General features: G+C 39.7%; 1 protein-coding gene across 3 annotated transcripts in view; it reads right to left on the bottom strand.

The window, feature by feature from the left end:
- Nucleotides 1-6,978: 6,978 nt before the first annotated feature.
- The window catches only part of SEC11A (SEC11 homolog A, signal peptidase complex subunit), a 56,037-nt gene continuing 44,118 nt past the window's right edge, over nucleotides 6,979-18,897 (bottom strand). For all 3 annotated transcript variants that reach the window (XM_032623536.1, XM_032623538.1, XM_032623537.1), the window contains 3 exons: nucleotides 14,662-14,781; nucleotides 7,698-7,755; nucleotides 6,979-7,509 (listed from right to left, as the gene is read on the bottom strand). In XM_032623536.1, coding sequence (XP_032479427.1) covers nucleotides 7,459-7,509; nucleotides 7,698-7,755; nucleotides 14,662-14,781 — 229 coding nt within the window. In that variant the 3' untranslated portion in view covers nucleotides 6,979-7,458. The remainder of the gene's footprint in view (nucleotides 7,510-7,697; nucleotides 7,756-14,661; nucleotides 14,782-18,897) is intronic.

The following is an 18,897-nucleotide window of genomic DNA, read 5'->3' as shown; positions in this document are numbered from 1 at the left end:
GTCCCCTGCATTGGCAGGCAGATTCTCAACCACTGCGCCACCAGGGAAGTCCCCAGAGCTCACTCTTGACCCTCTGAGGTTTCTACAACATTCAAGGACATTCACAGACGATGTAGAGAAGATTCAAAGGACAACCCAAAAGATGATTAAGGGGTGAAAGATACACGGCAAATCTTATAACCAACACCAACAAAACATTTGAACTGTACCATGTTTTTAATTAAAAATTGCTCGAAATAAAGGACATATATATTATTGTTTGCTATATTTCATTAAATTGGAATCAATTACAAATAATGTCTTTTCACAGCTGAATCTTTTTTGTTATTGTTTTCCAAAAGCACTTCCATGCATGCTCCTTTGATCACTAACACTATTTTGATGCAGTAAAGACTAGTATTATGCCCATTTAATGGATGAGTTAACTCAAGTAAAAGCAAGTTAGCTGCAGACAAACTAAACAAATGGAGAAAACCAGAGTGTAGACATCAAACACATGAAAGGTACAGAGGACAAAAGAGAAAACAAAAAGCAGAAATTTAAATTAGACATAAATGAGCCTAGAGAAAAAGGATGACAAACCTATTAGAGCTGCTCAGAATAGGATGGTGTAAAATCACTCTTCTGGCAAACCTCTGAGCACAGATCCCATCTGTATGGGTTGCAGAGAGAAAGAGAAATATCGTGGGGTATCTCAGGTCCTGCTCTTTAGTTTCAGAAAGGGGAAGGGGCTGTAGAATCAGGAGAAGAGTGTAATCTTTAAGAGAGGAAGAAAAGAATCAGGGATATTTGATGCAATTTTGCAAAGTCAGAGGGAACACATAGGAACTAGCTAGAATATCAGAACATTGACCATTGATAAGGAACTATTTCAGAAACTTAAATTGCCAAAATACAAAAAAAACTTTTAAGGCAATATTCAAAAGAAAAGAGAAGATACATCTAATGAGAAAGTGATGACGATGCCAACAGTGGCTAAGCTAAGCAGCTGCTGCTCAGCTAAATGGCATAGACGCTCAGGGAAGTTATGAAAACCTAACGAAGTGAGGAGCCCCAGGCCCAGCATTCATAAGATTATTTGGGTTTAACAGTCAGGTACTTCAGGGAGGCATTTCAGTAACTGAAAGAAATAATCTTTAAACTCTAAAGACGTTTAAATGCTTGGAAATCTGCCTGAGAATCTCCCTATTTCTAGGAGATTTACTAATCTGAGCAAATCGATGAAAGAACAACCTAGGGCTTCTAAAGAAGAATACCCAAGGGCCTTGCAATTGTGGGGTTTATTCCAAATAAAAGAGTCTCATTAGATTTTATAAAGGTAGAAGAACTGGGTATGACACCCAGCATTGTGAGGTGATAAAAGCAAGACTTCTGGCTCTGCCATCCATGGACCAGAAGATCCTGGGCAAATCTCTTAACTTCTAGTTTTTCTCTTTTGTAAAATGGAGTTATTCTGAGGACTAAAGGAGAAAAAATAAAAATCTGTTATAAATTCAAAAGCATTTAGCAGAGCACTGGAAACTTCTAAGTACTCAGTATTATTAGCTGAATCCTAGGAAAAGCAAAGCCTGCTTTAACTCTGAAGCCCATTACAGGGAAAAAAGATTCCTTGGATAGCAGCTAAGACCATGGTGTTGACACAACAGTCAACAAAATGCCTTGGCAAAATGCCTATTACATTGTGACTCATTTGATAAACTAAAATGCTGGCATATCCACCTCAACTATTGACCAATTCCAAGAAACGTGTTCTATACAGCATTCTCTCTTTTCTTGCTTAAATAAGTTGTCAGGCTGACAACTCTGATCAAAGCTTCGTGCTAGCTGATTTACTTCCTTGCCTGATCTAAGTCCTGAGTACAAATTATTTTAACTAGACTCCTTGAATTAAAGCTGGGATCCAGCTTAGCAATCTAAATAAACCGGCCAATTACAGTAAGGGTTCTACAGAAATGATTCTTGATGGAGAGTAGGTGGCATTCCAGAAACTCCTAAGATTAGCAGAACAAGGATCTATAATTTGAAAGTCATATTGAATATAACTGTATATGAGAGATGAGTAACTAACGTTTTTATAAAGCAAACTTAAGAAAAAGCAAGATAAAATATTCTTGGCTGCTAAGGATAAGAGGTTGGATATAACAGACCTGAGAGGAGGTTTACCAGAATGGAGAAGAGGTATGAAATTTTGTTTCTTATAAAAGACCATGAGTTTTTAAAGATTAAGGAACACTGTTCTACAGGAAAACTAACTGAAGGTTCCTGGCTGATTAGATGGGTAGCTGATCTTTTGTGAGGTGGCTTTCTGCAGAAGTAGCCAAACTACACCTATACTAAAGGAACATTCTCTGAAACAGCTCTATGAAAATCATTAGGCTAATTAATATAGAGATTATTGCATAACATTACACAGTGTCCTTGCAGTGAGGTCCCAGAAGAGAAATTTCTTGATCTTCGGGTATCATTACAAGTTTTAAAAAATTTCCATTTTATATCCATTCCATGAAGCATAGACATTAGCCCCTAGGAGTTGAGAGCTGATGCTATGGATCTCCTCCAGCAGACAAAAGAATCTTTTGATGTGTCTTGCAGGTACTAATCTAACCTTTGATTTTATCCTTTTCTCCTCCCATGCTTATTTCAACACCATTGTGAGTGAAGGGAATCTGTTAAATCAACAGATTCTTCAGTTGTTTTATGTTTTATCACATAGTACTGGATGTATCTTTATGAGCCACTCCAAATCCTTTTTGGAACAAAGCAGCGTATAAATAAATCTAAAATGTATAAAAGCACTGTGATAGGGACTAAGGGATATACAAGGATGAATTAGAGGCTGGCCCTGTCTTAATGCCTTCAAGGAGCTAGTTGCGGAGCAGGACACAAATAAGACAAACCACTCTGAGGGCGATGAACAAAGTACTGAGTAGGCAGCACCGAGAAGGAGGCACTATATGCTTGAGATCTTGTTTGAGAATTAAAAAAAACCCTCTTTGAGCTCCCTGTGAATCTCTAACGTTGCACTTATGATCCTATGTGGAAAGATTTGTATACATGTTGACCCTATTAAGGCACTGAGTTCCTGGCAGAGGAGGGACCCTGCCTTACTCATCTTTGTATCCCCAGGGCCTGACCCAAAATCTGGCAGAGAGATGCTCAATAAATGTCTCCTGAATGAGAAAGCTTTTAGCGAGTAGAGAAGTGAGCAGGCACTCCAGGCAGGGAGACCTATGGTAAGCAAAGACTGGATGTCTGTATAGTGAGACCAATATCAAGGGTATGAGAACCTGGGGTCTGCTGGGAGCTGAGGTTGGAAAATTCCTGAGGGCCTAGAATGCTACATAACTTGGAAGGCAATGTCCTCACTATTTTTTGATAACCCCTGCATATTCTAGTTCCTAACACCTCGTGGTTACACAGAATTCTTTCTACATCCAGACTCACCAAAATTACCTGTGAAGAGTCATATTTGTTTATTTCTGAAACTTCTCTGGTATTACTTACGGTTATAGTAAGGGAAAATAGTGACAAAGATATACCTGGACAGAAAACAGCTTGAGTAGGCCATCCCGACTAAGGAGCATCTTGAGGAAGGAGGACAATCCAGTTAGTCAGCTAGAATTTCTGAAGCACAACAGAGTGATAAATGTCATAACAAAGGTACCCTCAGAACCTGGGGTAGCTCCCACACCTGAGGGAGTTATTAGGACTTGGTAACACCCTTATGCAAATGACTAAGAAATGCACTCAGGGATAACAGCCTTTATTCCAAGCCTAGGCTCTTTGAGAAGCCTGTCACTCCCTAAGAAAAGTGACAAATGCTAATATTTTTCCCACTGAGAAAGAGAACATGAGAAGAGACCAAGGACACACACACAAAAGAAGAAAACAGGGTTAACATAAAAAATTCTAGAAAGGCAACATGCTGTTTTAGATGGAACCATAGGGAGATAAAGTTTTTAGGTTTAAATGTGGCCAAGACCAAGATAAGGTACTTACTAAATAACAGGCAAATAAAAATCACTTTAATGATTCATACGCTCTGCTCCAGAATAACAGCACAACAATAATGCTACCCTTAGTTACTGCCTCTGGTTCCAATGCATGATTATACTGAACATTTAGTATATGCTGCTAGATGCTACTGGGAAAGCAGAGTACAGTGTCTATAAAACGGGGCTCCTGCACTGGAGGAACTTACAATCTGATGAGGAAACTTGAGTCCAGAGGCACAAACTTAACACAAATAGCCAAGTCTGCAAATGCTGAGTGACAGAGAAAGAACAATTACTTTGTGAAGAAAGTGAGACTCAGACAAGCAGAAATGAGAGTGTAATATAATATAAGGGAAAACATAGTGGTATAGCAAAGGCTGCTTCATGTTAGCTGAATTCAAAGTTTGAACTTCAAACGTAGGTAATATGTAGGGTAAATACAAAATTTATGGTCCAAAAAGAGATACTTTTTAAAGGTGAAAGGAGTAGTAAAATGAACTAACAGGTGGAAATGATCTAAAATAGGTACAGACTGCCATGTTACAGGAAAACTGGGACATAAAGACACACAAGCAACAGGGAGCCCCTGAGTATGTTTCTGGATTCGGGGGATGGCAATGAGAATGGAATGACAGGGGTAGATAGGCTTTTAAGGTAGGTAGGCTTTTAAGTGACTAAATATGGTAAGAAAATGAAAAAAATCTAGGTGAATACTCCTTCAAAGGAAAGTGGAAATTTGGAGGGGAAGCTTGCAGGAACTGCTAAGAGCTTAAGTTTAAAGACAGGACAATCAACTGGAAGTGTCCAGTGGGAACAGAGAGAATATAACTGAGGACAGGCACTTGGAGATAAGCTGTAGAGACTAATGAGAGTGGATGACTAACAGCCAACAGAGAATCCCATTATTATGTTCTCATTTGAAGTTTTATCAATTCTCATCCTCTTCCATTCCCTTCACTCACAATGGTTAAACCCTCCTAACTTCCCACTTGCCCTGTGAAATCTCAAAGAGCTTATAATTCCATTAAAACACCAAATTAAACATCTCTGGCATTTCCTACATTTCCAAAGAGCTCTGAAATACATTATATTTACTGGGACTTCCCTGGCGGGCCAGTGGTTAAGACTCCGCACTTCCACTTCAGGGGCACAGGTTCAATCCCTGGTTGGGAACTAAGATCCCACAAGCCGCTTGGCATGGCCAAAAAAAAAAAACCCCACAAAAACCACATTATAGGGCTTCCCTGGTGGCGCAGTGGTTGAGAGTTTGCCTGCGGATACAGGGGACATGGGTTCGTGCCCCGGTCTGGGAAGATCCCACATGCCGCGGAGCAGCTAGGCCCATGAGCCATGGCCACTGAGCCTGCGTGTCCGGAGCCTGTGCTCCGCAACGGGAGAGGCCACAACAGTGAGAGGCCCGCGTACCGCAAAAAAAAAAAAAAAAAAAAAAACAAAAAAACACACAACACGTTATATTTACTAATAAAATCTCCCAGTTTTAAGTCTTATGTTTTAGCACTAGACAGTATAAAAACTGGGAACACAGTACCTGTCTCCACAAATAATCTTTTTATTTTTGGCTAGTAGAGTGATTGAAATATTTTCAAATGATCTGGTTATTTTTCAGAGAATTTAGCTGTTGCTTCAAACTAGAGCATCCAGCAAAGGAGGAAAAACAGTAATTTTACAAAACTGGGTGTGAAAATATGCAAGTGAGGAAAATATTAACATTTCTCTCCCAACAAGTGTAACAGGAGGAGAAATCTGGACAGCGGAAGATAGAAGCACAAGGATGTTTACCCTCTGGCAAGCTAGGATCACAAAGAACTTTGGAATCCCAACCTTTGCCAAGAGAACACACACTGCTTCTCTCCCAGAGAAGTCTCTGAAAGGCTGGTACAAAACCAGCCAGGGCACCATTTAGGCTGAACAATTAACCCCGTCATCTGCAGATTACGAGGAGGGAATAATGGAGGAAGCAGCAATTTTCGGCCACACACGGAGGTGGGAGAGGGGCGGGGCGGGGGGGGGGGCACATTTCAGCACTCTCCTTGGCTCATGAGAAAACATAAGCACGATACAGGCTTCAAAGACAGGTTCAAGAAGCACCTGTCAGCAATAATTTGCCAAGTTTCATACTCTGCTGATATCATTAAGAGCCCATATCCAAAGTTTGAAGGCTAAAGCCTGGATAATGGATTTAGGATGGCCCATCTCTACAGGGGAGGGTTTCAAAAGATTAACTGTCCCTATTCTCATTCCATTAGCATTAAAGTATGGGCTGATTTCCACCTCAGTTGAACAAATAATAGAAACCATTCATTTAGCCCAACATTTTGCTTACTTTGAGATTTCACACTAATACAAAAAGAGAACAGAGAGGATTAAGAGTATTTTGTGCTTTAAACACACTGAGTTACCCCATGCTCCCTATTTCCCTGTCTCAATATTAAAAGAAAAAAACACAGGTGGGCTTTGCCTTTACTACTTTAAACCTTCCCTTCTTAAAGTCTGCATTAGAGAAAAGCAAAGTCAGTCACCTACAAGAACAGGTTCAGGCAAATTAGAGTCTAAAGAAAACAAGTAGCACACTTGCCCTCCAGCACCTTCCTCATGCCTCCCCAGATGCTAATACTCACTACCATCTTGTAGAAAGAGTTGAGAACGTCCCAAGAGTAGAAAAGGTTATGAGTCTACAGCAAAGTGATATTTTCTGAACCTCTCGGCAACCAGCTGGGTTTATACACATCTGAGACCCCCTAATGAAGAATCAATTTTATGACTAAGATTTCTTACGAATATCAACGGCTACTTTTGCTTCACAAAAACAAAAACAAAACAAACAAAAACCAGTTGTCAGTATTAGGACAACCTTCTTGGCTGAAGAATTGTTCACATCAAAGCCTGTATCTCCCCAAGGGCGCTAAGAACCAGCACAGGAAAGCAAATATCAAAAGCTTTCCCAACAAACACAAGTCAGGGATAAGGGGTTTCGATATGCAAAGTCTTTTATTTAAAATTTTGAAAAGTTAAGACGACGACCACCTCAGTATATGCCATTCCCATTATAAGGAGGAATGACAGTTTCAAACTCGTGCAGAGCTGCATTTTCATGTACAGAACTCTGTAGGCACTTTAGAAGTGAAGCTTGGCTTCAAAATACAAACACTGGGGGCTTTGGCTCAACCTTTTAATATAAAAAATTCACTGATGTACAAAAATGCGAAAGTATGACAATGACAATTTATGAAATTCTGTGATTAAAAGTCCCCTCGAGTGCACGCTGTGGTGCACATGCACCCGCCCACACGTACTCTAGTGTGGAAACATAAACTAATGCAAACCAGTGCTACCAAGAAGCGCCAACATGTGTTCTCCATTCCACCAACCACAGATTGATATCTACTCCAAACATTCAGGAACAAAAAGTACAGAATCTTCCAGGAACAGCAAGGCAGACTTCTTACTCACGATGGACCAGCACAAATAAACCCAGCAAAAATAGTACTGCATACTAGAAAACAAACACAGAACCACAAGTCAGAGAAGCTTTTAAAAGTTCACAAATCCTCAGAGTTAATTAACAAACTGGCCTTTGTGACTATGATAAATCACTAAACTATCCAACTGGTCTTCCATCTTTTAACTGTAATCCATTTAACGGTTTCCAAAATTAATGAAACATATAGTACAGGATCTTACCTTAAATTTAGGATAGTCATTCATGAGGATCGTCACAATCCCAATGTAAGGAACGAATCTAAACAAACAAACAAAAACTGATCATCACAGAACTTTCTAAGTAGCTGTTATCATTTACTGAACATTCTCAATATCTTCCATAGAATACTAATTTTCAGCTCACAAAATCCATTTGTATATACTTTCCTATTAGACACTTTCAACAGCCCATGTGATAGGGAAGTTAGGGGTATAGCCATTTTATAGATGAGGAAACAGTTGCTCATGCACAAGGTACATGGTGGAACCAGTACCAGATCTGAGGTCTCTGACCTCTAGTTGGTGACTCTAATGCCACCTGCTGATTCAGTGTTAGGGGTTGGGTTTGTTGTTATAACCTGTGGAGAGTTGTCAATCTAGTTGGGGAGACAAGGCAAACACAGCTAGAACATTACAAGGTACTTCATGTTAAGTGTCCAAAAAGTGAGTGTACAGCTCTATTATAGTACTTAAGATTTCACCACCCTCTCATTTTTTAACCACGTGTAATCTGGCTTTGGCTCTCTTAATTCTGAAACTTCTTCTAGAACAGTTTAAATCATTGTATGCAGAAGACCAGTCTCAGCTCCTACCTTCCTTTTCATCTCTGCAGCACTTGACTTTGATGACCAGAAACCTGCCCTTGAAATCTTTCTCCTTGGTTTCTGTAACATACCAGTCTCTTTCTCTACCTACCTCTTGGCTGCTACACCTTTGCTTTTTCACTAGCTCTTGCTTTCCTCTTGTCCCTAAAGTTTGTCCCCTCAAACTAGGTAAAACCACTTGTTAAATAATCTCATATCACCTCATATATTTCCTTTGAAGTCTTCATCATGAGTTTAATTACAGAATTAGTTGCCTAACTAGCTGGATAGTGTCTGTCTCCCCTACTAGACTCTAAGCTCTATAAAGGCAGAAACAGTGCCAATCTCTTTTCCACTGTATCTTCAAGGCCAAACTTGACACTTGGCACATAGCAGGCATCCAGTAAATACTGCCTGATTGAATGCTGGAATATCCAGGCCCCTTCTTTTCTCTTTCCCTTGGGGATCTCACTTCCTCCCAGGACTTCAATTCTCCCCGCAAAACAAAAGACTCTTCAACATCATAATTCAGGGTAGAGAGATTTGTGGGAGGAAATAGCAGTTAGAAATATACAACTTTCTTCTTTCTCTTCCTCTTCTACTGTTGGATTCCAGAGTGGACTGGGTGATACCATCCTAGAGCCTGTCCCAGAGAAGGGAAGTTGACCTTTGCATACTTTAAAATATCCCAGATACTTTTATTCAGGGCACCCACAACCTTAGCACACACCGAAGGTACACAAACAGAAATTACCTCCTATATAACACCTCTAACCATCAGAGGCTTTGGCAATCTTGAAAAACAGAAGCTTTGTCTTTGGTGCATTTTACTTCCTTTTAAGAGCTCTCTTACTTCCCGTCTCCTGTCCTCACCCCATCCTGCCCCTCTCCCTGTGGCAGCACTACCCAGACTCATCTCTCTCTCCCCATCCCCAAACTCCCATTCGCGTAAGTTGATGTTTCTTAAAACCTACACCTCCATTGTGAGAATTACTTGGACAGCTCATTAAAAATGCAGATTGCGGGGCTTCCCTGGTGGCGCAGAGGTTGAGAGTCCGCCTGCCGATGCAGAGGACACGGGTTCGTGCCCCAGTCCGGGAAGATCCCACATGCCACGGAGCGGCTAGGCCTGTGAGCCATGGCCGCTGAGCCTGCATGTCTGGAGCCTGTGCTCCGCAACAGGAGAGGCCACAACAGTGAGAGGCCCACGTACCGCAAAAAAAAAAAAAAAAAAAATGCAGATTGCGGACTTGCCTGGTGGCATAGTGGTTAAGAATCCGCCTGCCAATGCAGGGGACACGGGTTTGAGCCCTGGTCCAGGAAGATCCCACATGCCGCAGAGCAACTAAGCCTGTGCACTACAACTACTGAACCTGCGCTCTAGTGACCGCGAGACACAACTACTGAAGCCCACACTCCTAGAGCCCGTGCTCCGCAACAAGAGAAGCCACCACAAAGAGAAGCCCGTGCACTGCAACGAAGAGTAGCCCCCACTTGCTGCAACTAGAGAAAGCCTGAATGCAGCAATGAAGACCTAACGCAGCCAAAAATAAATAAATAAATAATTTTTTAAAAAAGTGCAGATTGCTCTATCTTCCCAGATTTATTGAGTCAGAGCATCTCTGGAAGGTCGGGCCCAAATGACGCTTCTGCACATTAAAGTACAAGAAGCACAGTTCTAGCAAGCAAGATATATGGAACAAGCATGTGGTGACAAATCATATCCCCTTTTAGGGCCCATGCTTTATTTTCAACCCCTGAGACCTCTAAGAGCTGGAAAATAACAGTCACTACAGAATGGCCTAGCTAAGCTCTAGGAGGGTAAAGGTTTTCTATATTTTTAATACACATATTTTTTCTTTTTAATGCAACAACTCTATTTCTTTTGTCTCACTTATAACATCTTCATAAAAGCAACAGTTTCCAGTCTTTTAGAAGGAAAATTGTCTAAATTTAAGAACATAAAGGCAAAATCCCTTACAGTAAAATGCAGATTAAAAGCTATAAAAGCATCTGTGACTTCTATTAAAACAACAGCAGGGGCTTCCCTGGTGGCACAGTGGTTAAGAATCCGCCTGCCAATGCAGGGGGACACGGGTTCGAGCCCTGGTCTGGGAAGATCCCACATGCCGTGGAGCAACTAAGCCCGTTCACCACAACTACTGAGCCTGTGCTCTAGAGCCCACAAGCCACAACTACTGAGCCTGTGTGCCACAACTACTGAAGCCCGCACACCTGGAGCCCACGCTCCGCAACGAGAAGCCACTGCAGTGAGAAGACTGCGCACCGCAACGAAGAGTAGCCCCCGCTCACCGCAACCAGAGAAGGCCCATGCATAGCAATGAAGACCCAACGCAGCCAAAAATAAGAAAATAAAATAAAAATCTAAAAAAAAAATTTTGTTTTAAATAAATAAAACATCATCAGACTGCTAATTCTGGCCTGATGATCAATCAGCAGCCATGCTCATGGGTAGAGACTTTCACTGTTACCTCCATACAATATCTATGCTCAAAGAACCACAATGATCACATAGTCTGCTTATGGGTTATCCATGGAAACATTTTCCCCCTCTATGGTGGTTTTTCCTTGCCCACCGTAAGTGTGAAATAGAAGCAACTTGATCTTTAGGAGTAATAGAAGCAAAACATAAGGTTGCCAGAATACGACAGGCAGTCCAAAGTCAAACAAAAGATTTAATTACCTATACTACTGTTTTCCTCCATGGACACAGACAGTCAAGAGTCGCTAATCAAGTGCATGATGCTGCTATCATCAGTCATCTTAAATTCAAATCAGCTGCACTTTTTTCCTACTGAGTTCAGATAAACTCTGCTAAAGCAGAGTTGATAATAAGCAGAGGTTTAAAATAAGTAAAACAAATGCCATCCACAAAGCCAACCTCAACACCAGCCTGTGGCAAGTTAACATCTAGAAGGTACAGTAGGGGTAAATACGTGTCCCTGGGAGTTCTTGGGATCAAAGGTGCTGCCAGGAAAGGAGCCTCAGAAGGAAGAACTATCTGCTGATGCTCTGGGTGAAAATAATCTGTCAGATGTCAAAAGGGATCTACATCTGGGAAGTTTGGATCCCAGTAGCTGCCTTAAAAAGGACTATTGTTTCTATCCCGGAACGGTCTGTTTCAAGCTAAGTAAAAAGTACATTTTAAAAGACTCCTCCAGGATTTCCCTGGTGGTCCAGTGGCTAAGACTCCATGCTCCCAATGCAGAGGGCCTGGGTTCAATTCCTGGTCAGGGAACTGGATGCCACATGCATGCCGCAACTAAGAGTTCGAATGCCACAACTGAAGATCCCGCATGTGGCAACAAAGGTCCTGTGTGCCACAACTAAGACCAGATGCAGACCAAAAAAAAAATTAAATAAATAAATAAAAGCCTCCTCCATAAAACTGATTTCAGTCAACAGAGAGCTCAATTACTCTGCTCCTTCCTTTATTTTTATTCTTCTTTTCACTGTCAATATTTCTCTATTCCCTGATCTTCTGCCAGGCTTTCGTCCTCTTTTCCTGTTCCTCGTCTTTGACTAACAGGTTCTCTTGTGTTTTTCAACTACCTGAATTTAGAAAGAATCATCCCTATTCTTATTTGGTTCAGTATTAGTTTCACTTTCTAAAAGTGTTTTATTACATGCTATAACATGAATGAACCTTGAAAACATTACGCTAGGTGAAAGAAGTCGGACATATTGTAAGACCACATATTGTAAGATTCTGTTTATATAAAATGTCCAGAACAGGCAATCCACAGAGACAGGAAGTAGATTAGTGGTTGCCAGGGGCTGCAGGGAGAAGGGGATGCGGAGTGACTGCAAATCACTACCAAGTTCTCTTTTTGGGGTGAGGAAATGTTCTGGAATTAAACAGTGGTGATGGTTTTACAACTTTGTGAATATAATAAAACTCACTGTACTGTACACTTTAAAAGGGTAAATTTTATATCCTAATATATGTGAATTATATTTCAATAAAAAATTGTTTAAATTTGTTTTTATTTAGGGCTTTAGGCTTCAGTGTAAAATTTTTTAGTGTGCAGCTGTTTGAAAAAAAATTCCAAGGTTTGGGTACAGTCTGACTCTGAAATATAGTTTAGCATCTTATAAACACAATTTTCACAAAAGGAGGTGATGTGCCTCATTATGTGTCAAGGTAAGTGGTGACATAATCAACTGAAAGTGAATTTGTAACAGTTAAGATTCTGTGCTCCTGCTGTTCATGTCCCAGATGTTTATACTTCATGCAAAGTTATTTAATTAAGAGAGTACCAGACTATAACATTTTTTAAATTAATAGCCAGAAAAAGGCCTATAACTTTCAATGCTGGGATTTTAGAAATAACACTGTACATAGTTTGGGACTTTAAAAAAATTCTTTAGAAAAGACAAGTTACTTGAGTAAAAGAAAGCCTGGTTCCTCCACCCTTCCATAGGATGATGCATTTTTTACCCAAACAGGCGGCCAGAATGAGCAGAAAGAGCTGCACTAAACACCTAAGAATAAAGATCCAGATAAAGGGACCCTCTGGGAGGAGTACAAATAAAACTGTACAACAAAAGTTGTCCAAAGCCTTAAAATATGCTTATGTTTCACCAGGTACATTCCAAGTATAAGAATTTACTGTGAAGAAATGATTGGGCAGAGGCACTGAGATATATGTAACAGGGATGCTCATCCTAACACTGCGCACAATCAAAGGCATCTGACAATAGGAGATTCTGGCTAAATAAAAATATGGTCTTTGCACACAGTAGAGTAGCATACAGATTTGAAAATGATGATATGGAAATAAATCTTTTGATTTATAGATACTAGTAACATTGGAGGATAAAAAAGAGGTTATAAGCAGTGTGACCATTCTCTCCCCGTACACAAAATGTGTTTATGTATACATACTTATACATTAAGATCTGCATCTTTACACATATCGGCTAAAAGAACACAAACCAAAAAATTAAATATTTATGGAGGAACTGAAAGGAAAGAAGTGACTCTGCTTTTTGATGACTGTTATTTCCTAATGTTTCTACAAGAATCTGTACACTTGCAATTAAAGGAAAAGCAAAAAGACTCTAAGAGGCTGATATTAGCAGCACCTTGGGAACTGAGGGAAATGGGGACTATCACTTCTCAGAAGCACTGATAATCTAATTTGAATTATAAAAGTATGTTTAGCTCCATCATAGGAAATCAAGTTCCCTTGAACTGGAGGTGTGCACAAAAAACCAGGTCTGCTGAAGACAAAACACATTGGTGCTTTTTCTGATCCGATCTCTCTGGCCCCAAACTGAACATCTCTTCTGCTGTAACCGAGACAGCTTTTACTTAATAACTTGAATTTATTTCTTTATGGGAACACAGTTCCTCAGTTCCACTGTTCACTAGTGGAATCACTGAATCCACAGTGTCTGTTCTAGGTTAGAAGGAGCAGGTGTTCTGACAGTGGATAAGAGTGCCATGTAGCATCTAAAGAGTGAGAACAAGCAGCTACCCATCTCAGAAGTGTTATATCAGTAATTTTGCTATGATGGTAAAAAGGGTGGGCTCTGGAGTCAGCCAGCCACTTACTATCATCAGTGTGACCTTAGATAAACAACCTAACATGTCTGTGTTTCCTCATCTGTAGAATGGAAATATTAGGGTTGTTCTGAGGTTAAAATGAGGTAATACTTGTAAAGAAAGCACTTAGAATGAGTCTCTGGCACAGAGTAAGCCCTAATAAATGTGAGTTATTGTTAATAGTATTAATAACATGAAGGTAGTAATAATCCCATACTTCCTCATACCAGTAACTTACAATTCCTGTCCTTCACTGATCTGTTCTCCTGATAAAATCTGAAATAAACAGGCTTAATATAACTTTTAAATTTCATTTGACCTCAATAATTTCAAAACTAGAAATAAAACAATATGGAATAAATCAACATGATGAAATTAACCTAGATGAACACTTTAAGTTGTTGACTCAGTAAACACTTAAGAAATGTAAGTTTCAAGAAGCAGGATTAATACCGCCTGGATCCCTAGAGCCTAGCACAGTATTAGACGTCAGAGTACATGGAAGGTGCCCAGTAACATTTCTGAAATGAATTAAACAGACAAATGAATTTTTTAAATTGTCATTCTAATTCATCCTCATCACTAATATTCTGTTCTTTTATAGCACCCCATATCCTCCCTTCTGGAGCAGTAAACCTGAAGTTTCAGATGCAATTTAAGAAGCATACTTTTTCAAAGGACACAAGGTGATTTGGCCGAACGAGGACCAAGCCATTATATTCAACTGTGTATGATCAGACAATATGATCGAGAGAGCCAATGTTTCAGTAACTCTCCCCTCTATACTTACCCCCTCGCTCTCCCCACGACATCTTTTTTCTCTAGCCAATGTTGTCCTTGTTTATAGAGGCCTCGGTCATCAACCGCATTATTATCTCCTTTGGTCAAAAACTTGATATGTCCATTTTGCCTTAAAAGAGTAAGGGAAACCCAAGTCACCAAATACCTTCATGCCATTTGAAAGTACAAAATTTGTTCATGTTAACTGAAAATTCCTGTGGAACTGTGGCATTTTATCATCATTCCCAATATCAAAATAATTATTTATTTAGCTAAAAGGATGTTCATAGCTATATTGTTTACAATAAGAAAAAACTGGAAGCAAACAAAGTCTAACAGGAGTTGAAATCTATGCAAGCATTAAGGCTGGTGATACAGAAGAAAATTTAATGACATCAGAAGATCATACACATTTTATTAAGTGAAAAAATATTACAAAATAGCATGTACAGTATAATATCATTTTCACATTAAAATAAACACAAACCACCAATATTTTGGAAATACAAAGCGCAAAGGAACACATTAAACTACTTCATTTGGATATAATCTTCCAAATGAAGACCGTGGGAAACTACAGAATGACCCAATTTCTTCAACCAATAAATTGCAAGGGACAAAGAAAGTTAGAGAAGGAATTTACAGATTTAAATAAAAGACATTATAAAGCCATATCAACCAACTGCAACTGAGGACCTTCTTTGAATCTGGATTCAAACAAATTGTTAAAAAGTTAAGACACAATTGGAAATTTGAACAAAGATTGGAAACTTAATGATACAAAGGAATGATTGTTCATGTTTTTAGGTGTAAGAATGTTAATTACAGTTATACTCTTTAAAAGCTCACTGGTTATGTTTTATAGCTATTTATTGAAATATTTACATATATACCACATGATATCTAGGATTTGATTCAAAATAATACAGGCAGGAGAAGGGGAAGAGGTGGTAATGTAGGCAGAATTGGCTATAGATTAATAATTATTGGAACTAGGTGACTGGTATATGGAAGTTCATTATACTGTTTTGTCTACTTCTGTGCATGTTAGAAATTCTCCATATGAAAAAAAAAAGTAAAAAAGAAAAATATTAAACAAGGTCTAAAATGATAGACCAAGGTGTAAACAGCAGCTATCTATGGCTTTTTTTTAGCTGGCTTTTAGCTTCTCGTTTTTTTTCTCCAACAAACATGCACTACTTTTACAAGCCAGGGTCTATAGAAACATCATCCTACTCGATCAGATAATTATTAATTTAATTCTACTAAAGAACCATGAGGCTTCTAGTAATCTTAAAATTTAACTGAAAGCAAAGTGCATTTTACAGTTGATAAAGACTATCTTAAAAAATTAACTCAAGGGTTTCCCTGGTGGCTCAGTGGTTGAGAGTCCGCCTGCTGATGCAGGGGACATGGGTTCGTGCCCTGGTCCGGGAAGATCCCACATGCCATGGAGTGGCTGGGCCCGTGAGCCATGGCCGCTGAGCCTGCGCGTCCGGAGCCTGTGCTCCGCAATGGGAGATGCCACAACAGTGAGAGGCCCGCGTACCACCAAAAAAAAAAAAAAAAAAAAAAATTAACTCAAGTGAGTTTGGGTTAACAGCTACACTAGAAAGAAGAAAAATAGCTTTAACTCCTACTGACTAATATCCACTTAGATTCTAAGCCAGAAACTGGCTCACTAGACACTAAATCATCTGCAGATAAAACTAAACTGGGAGGTGCTGCAACAACAAAAACAGTTAAGTGCAAACAGTCTCATTAAAAATGAGATTCCAATTAGAAAAAATGCAAATATATACAGAGAAAAATAATCTGTAGCTGACAACTCAGTAAGTGAAAGAATGTCTGAAAAATCCTGGAGGGTAAAAGAGGACAGGTGCCAAGGGGGGGCTAGCTGCAGAGTGAAAGTCAGGAGCAGCAGGAAGAAGAGTCCATTGAACCAGGAAATAACACCAAGAAAAGAGGCAGAAAAGTAAAGTATGAGGAAAGAAAAGCTGGGAAATGAGAAGCTCCCCAGGAAAGGAAAGGGATGCTACGAGAGATCTGAGCTATTCCCAAAGACTAATTTGTCAACAAAACAAACAAACAAACACAACCTCCCCCCCCCCCGGGATGTAATCAGGACCCACTATGGCTATTTGAAAAAGCACAGGTTTCCTTCATCTACTTAATAGTGCAAGAGGGCTTCCCTGGTGGCGCAGCAGTTGAGAATCTGCCTGCCAATGCAGGGGACACGGGTTCCAGCCGTGGTCTGGGAAGATCCCACATGTCGCGGAGCAACTAGGCCCGAGAGCCACAACTACTAAGCCTGCGCGTCTGGAGCCTATGCTCCGCAACAAGAGAAGCCGCGATAGTGAGAGGCCCGTGCACCACAATGAAGAGTGGCCCCCGCTTGCCCCAACTAGAGAAAGCCCTCGCACAGAAATGAAGACCTAACACAGCCAAAAATAATCAATCAATCAATTAATTAATTAATTTAAAAAAATTTTTTAAAAATAGTGCCAGAAACATTCTCTGGTGGCAACCAGCTCCTATTAAGCCTACTATGAAGACCTATTCTAGCACTTCATAACCCACGAGCACCGAATCCTGATTGATAACACATTTATTTGGGACTTTTCCCTCGCTAGCATAGGGACCAAATATTTAGTATTATCTATCTCCAAGGAGCTCAAAGCACTTAAAATTCAACCATTACAATACTGTGATGTGAGGAGGGAGGAAATAGATAAGATAAAGTAAGACCCCAAGAGCCAAATGGGTGCAAAATAATATATCTATCTGCACAGAAAAAGCAAAGCAAAGGACTAAGTCACCCCAATGGAGAATTCTCCTTCTAAATACTTGATCACATGCCAGTATTCAATATCATCAAATTATAATACTACCTATAGGCTGAACTTACTAAATACATATTAGAGTAGGCTATACAATAAGATAAAGTAAGAGTTTATATGTGGGAAAAATGTAAGTATTATGAATTGCTGACTAACAGGCTAATACGAGGAGCTATCCATGAAAATTAAGTCAACTGATAAACATTTAATAGCTATCTCACCTTTTAAATTAAAAAACAAACTTCCCTATCTCTGCTTTCCTAACTCGTCCATTTTGGAAGAAAATGGAAAGCAAAAAATAGGCAAGGGGAGAGAAGGATTCAAAGAAGATGTTTTTTGCTGTTTGCCACAGTACATATAACCTTTCTGCATGCATATCTCATAGCCCTCCTTTTTTTACTTAATTAAAAATACAGTATTAACTATAATCAGTGCAAGAGGTGGTTAAGTCTTTTTTTTTTTAAAATAACAATGCCAGGGGGTAGGGATAAATTGGGAATTTGGGATTAACAGATACACACTACTACGTATAAAATAGATAAACAACAAGGACTTACAGTATAGCACAGGGAACTATATTTAATATCTTGTAACACGTTTAGTTTAAAAAAACAAATAAAATAATTTTTAAATGATTAAGGGATAACACAATCTCCAAACAAAAACAAAAACTCCAATGCCAACCACTTTCTCACAATTTCCTATTGTCCCCAAATATCGGAAATTACTTAATGTTTCTGTTAAGGGAATTTTTCCTGAGCTCAGTAGTGCACTAGAGAGAAGCCCTTGATAACGTGCACTTTTCCATTGCCTAGTCAGATAGTTCAGGACACAAAATTAGTCTCACGTGGATAACAGGCAGGACTAGATGAACTACACTGGGCACAAAGAATAGATTCAAATTCATGGACCTAGTACCATCGTATTAAGTAGTACTTGGCAAGGTCATCTTTTAGTTCAGGAATTCTTTGCATATGTGGTAATACCAGGTATATTCTACCATATGCTCAAGAGATAATCATGTTACAAAATAGTACTGAGGACACAGCTGACTCCAAGTTTCTGGGAAACAACTAAGGCAAACATCTCATTGTTTAGGTTATGTGCTGCTTGGAGGGCAGATATTTTACAGTTGGAGAAGATGGGAAAAAGTCAAGTATGGATTTTTCCAGATAGTTGCAGAAATAAGTTCTGATGTCGTATCAGAGCTTTTCCCAGGTAGCTGAAGTCGTGCCCACAAACCTTGCCTGCCACGGTCACGGTGATGGAGAGCCAGTCAACGCAATGCCGTGCAGCTGACAGGGTCCTGGTGCTCCGGCCTGGTGTCAGGCCTGAGCCTCTGAGGTGGGAGAACCAAGTTCAGGACATTGGACCACCAGAGACCTCCCAGCCCCACGTAATATCAA

This window comes from Phocoena sinus, chromosome 2 (assembly GCF_008692025.1).
Source record: "Phocoena sinus isolate mPhoSin1 chromosome 2, mPhoSin1.pri, whole genome shotgun sequence".
In the NCBI taxonomy this organism is placed as follows: Eukaryota; Metazoa; Chordata; class Mammalia; order Artiodactyla; family Phocoenidae; genus Phocoena; species Phocoena sinus.
Note: the sequence above shows the minus strand (reverse complement) of the source record. Positions and strands in the feature narration are given on the sequence as shown.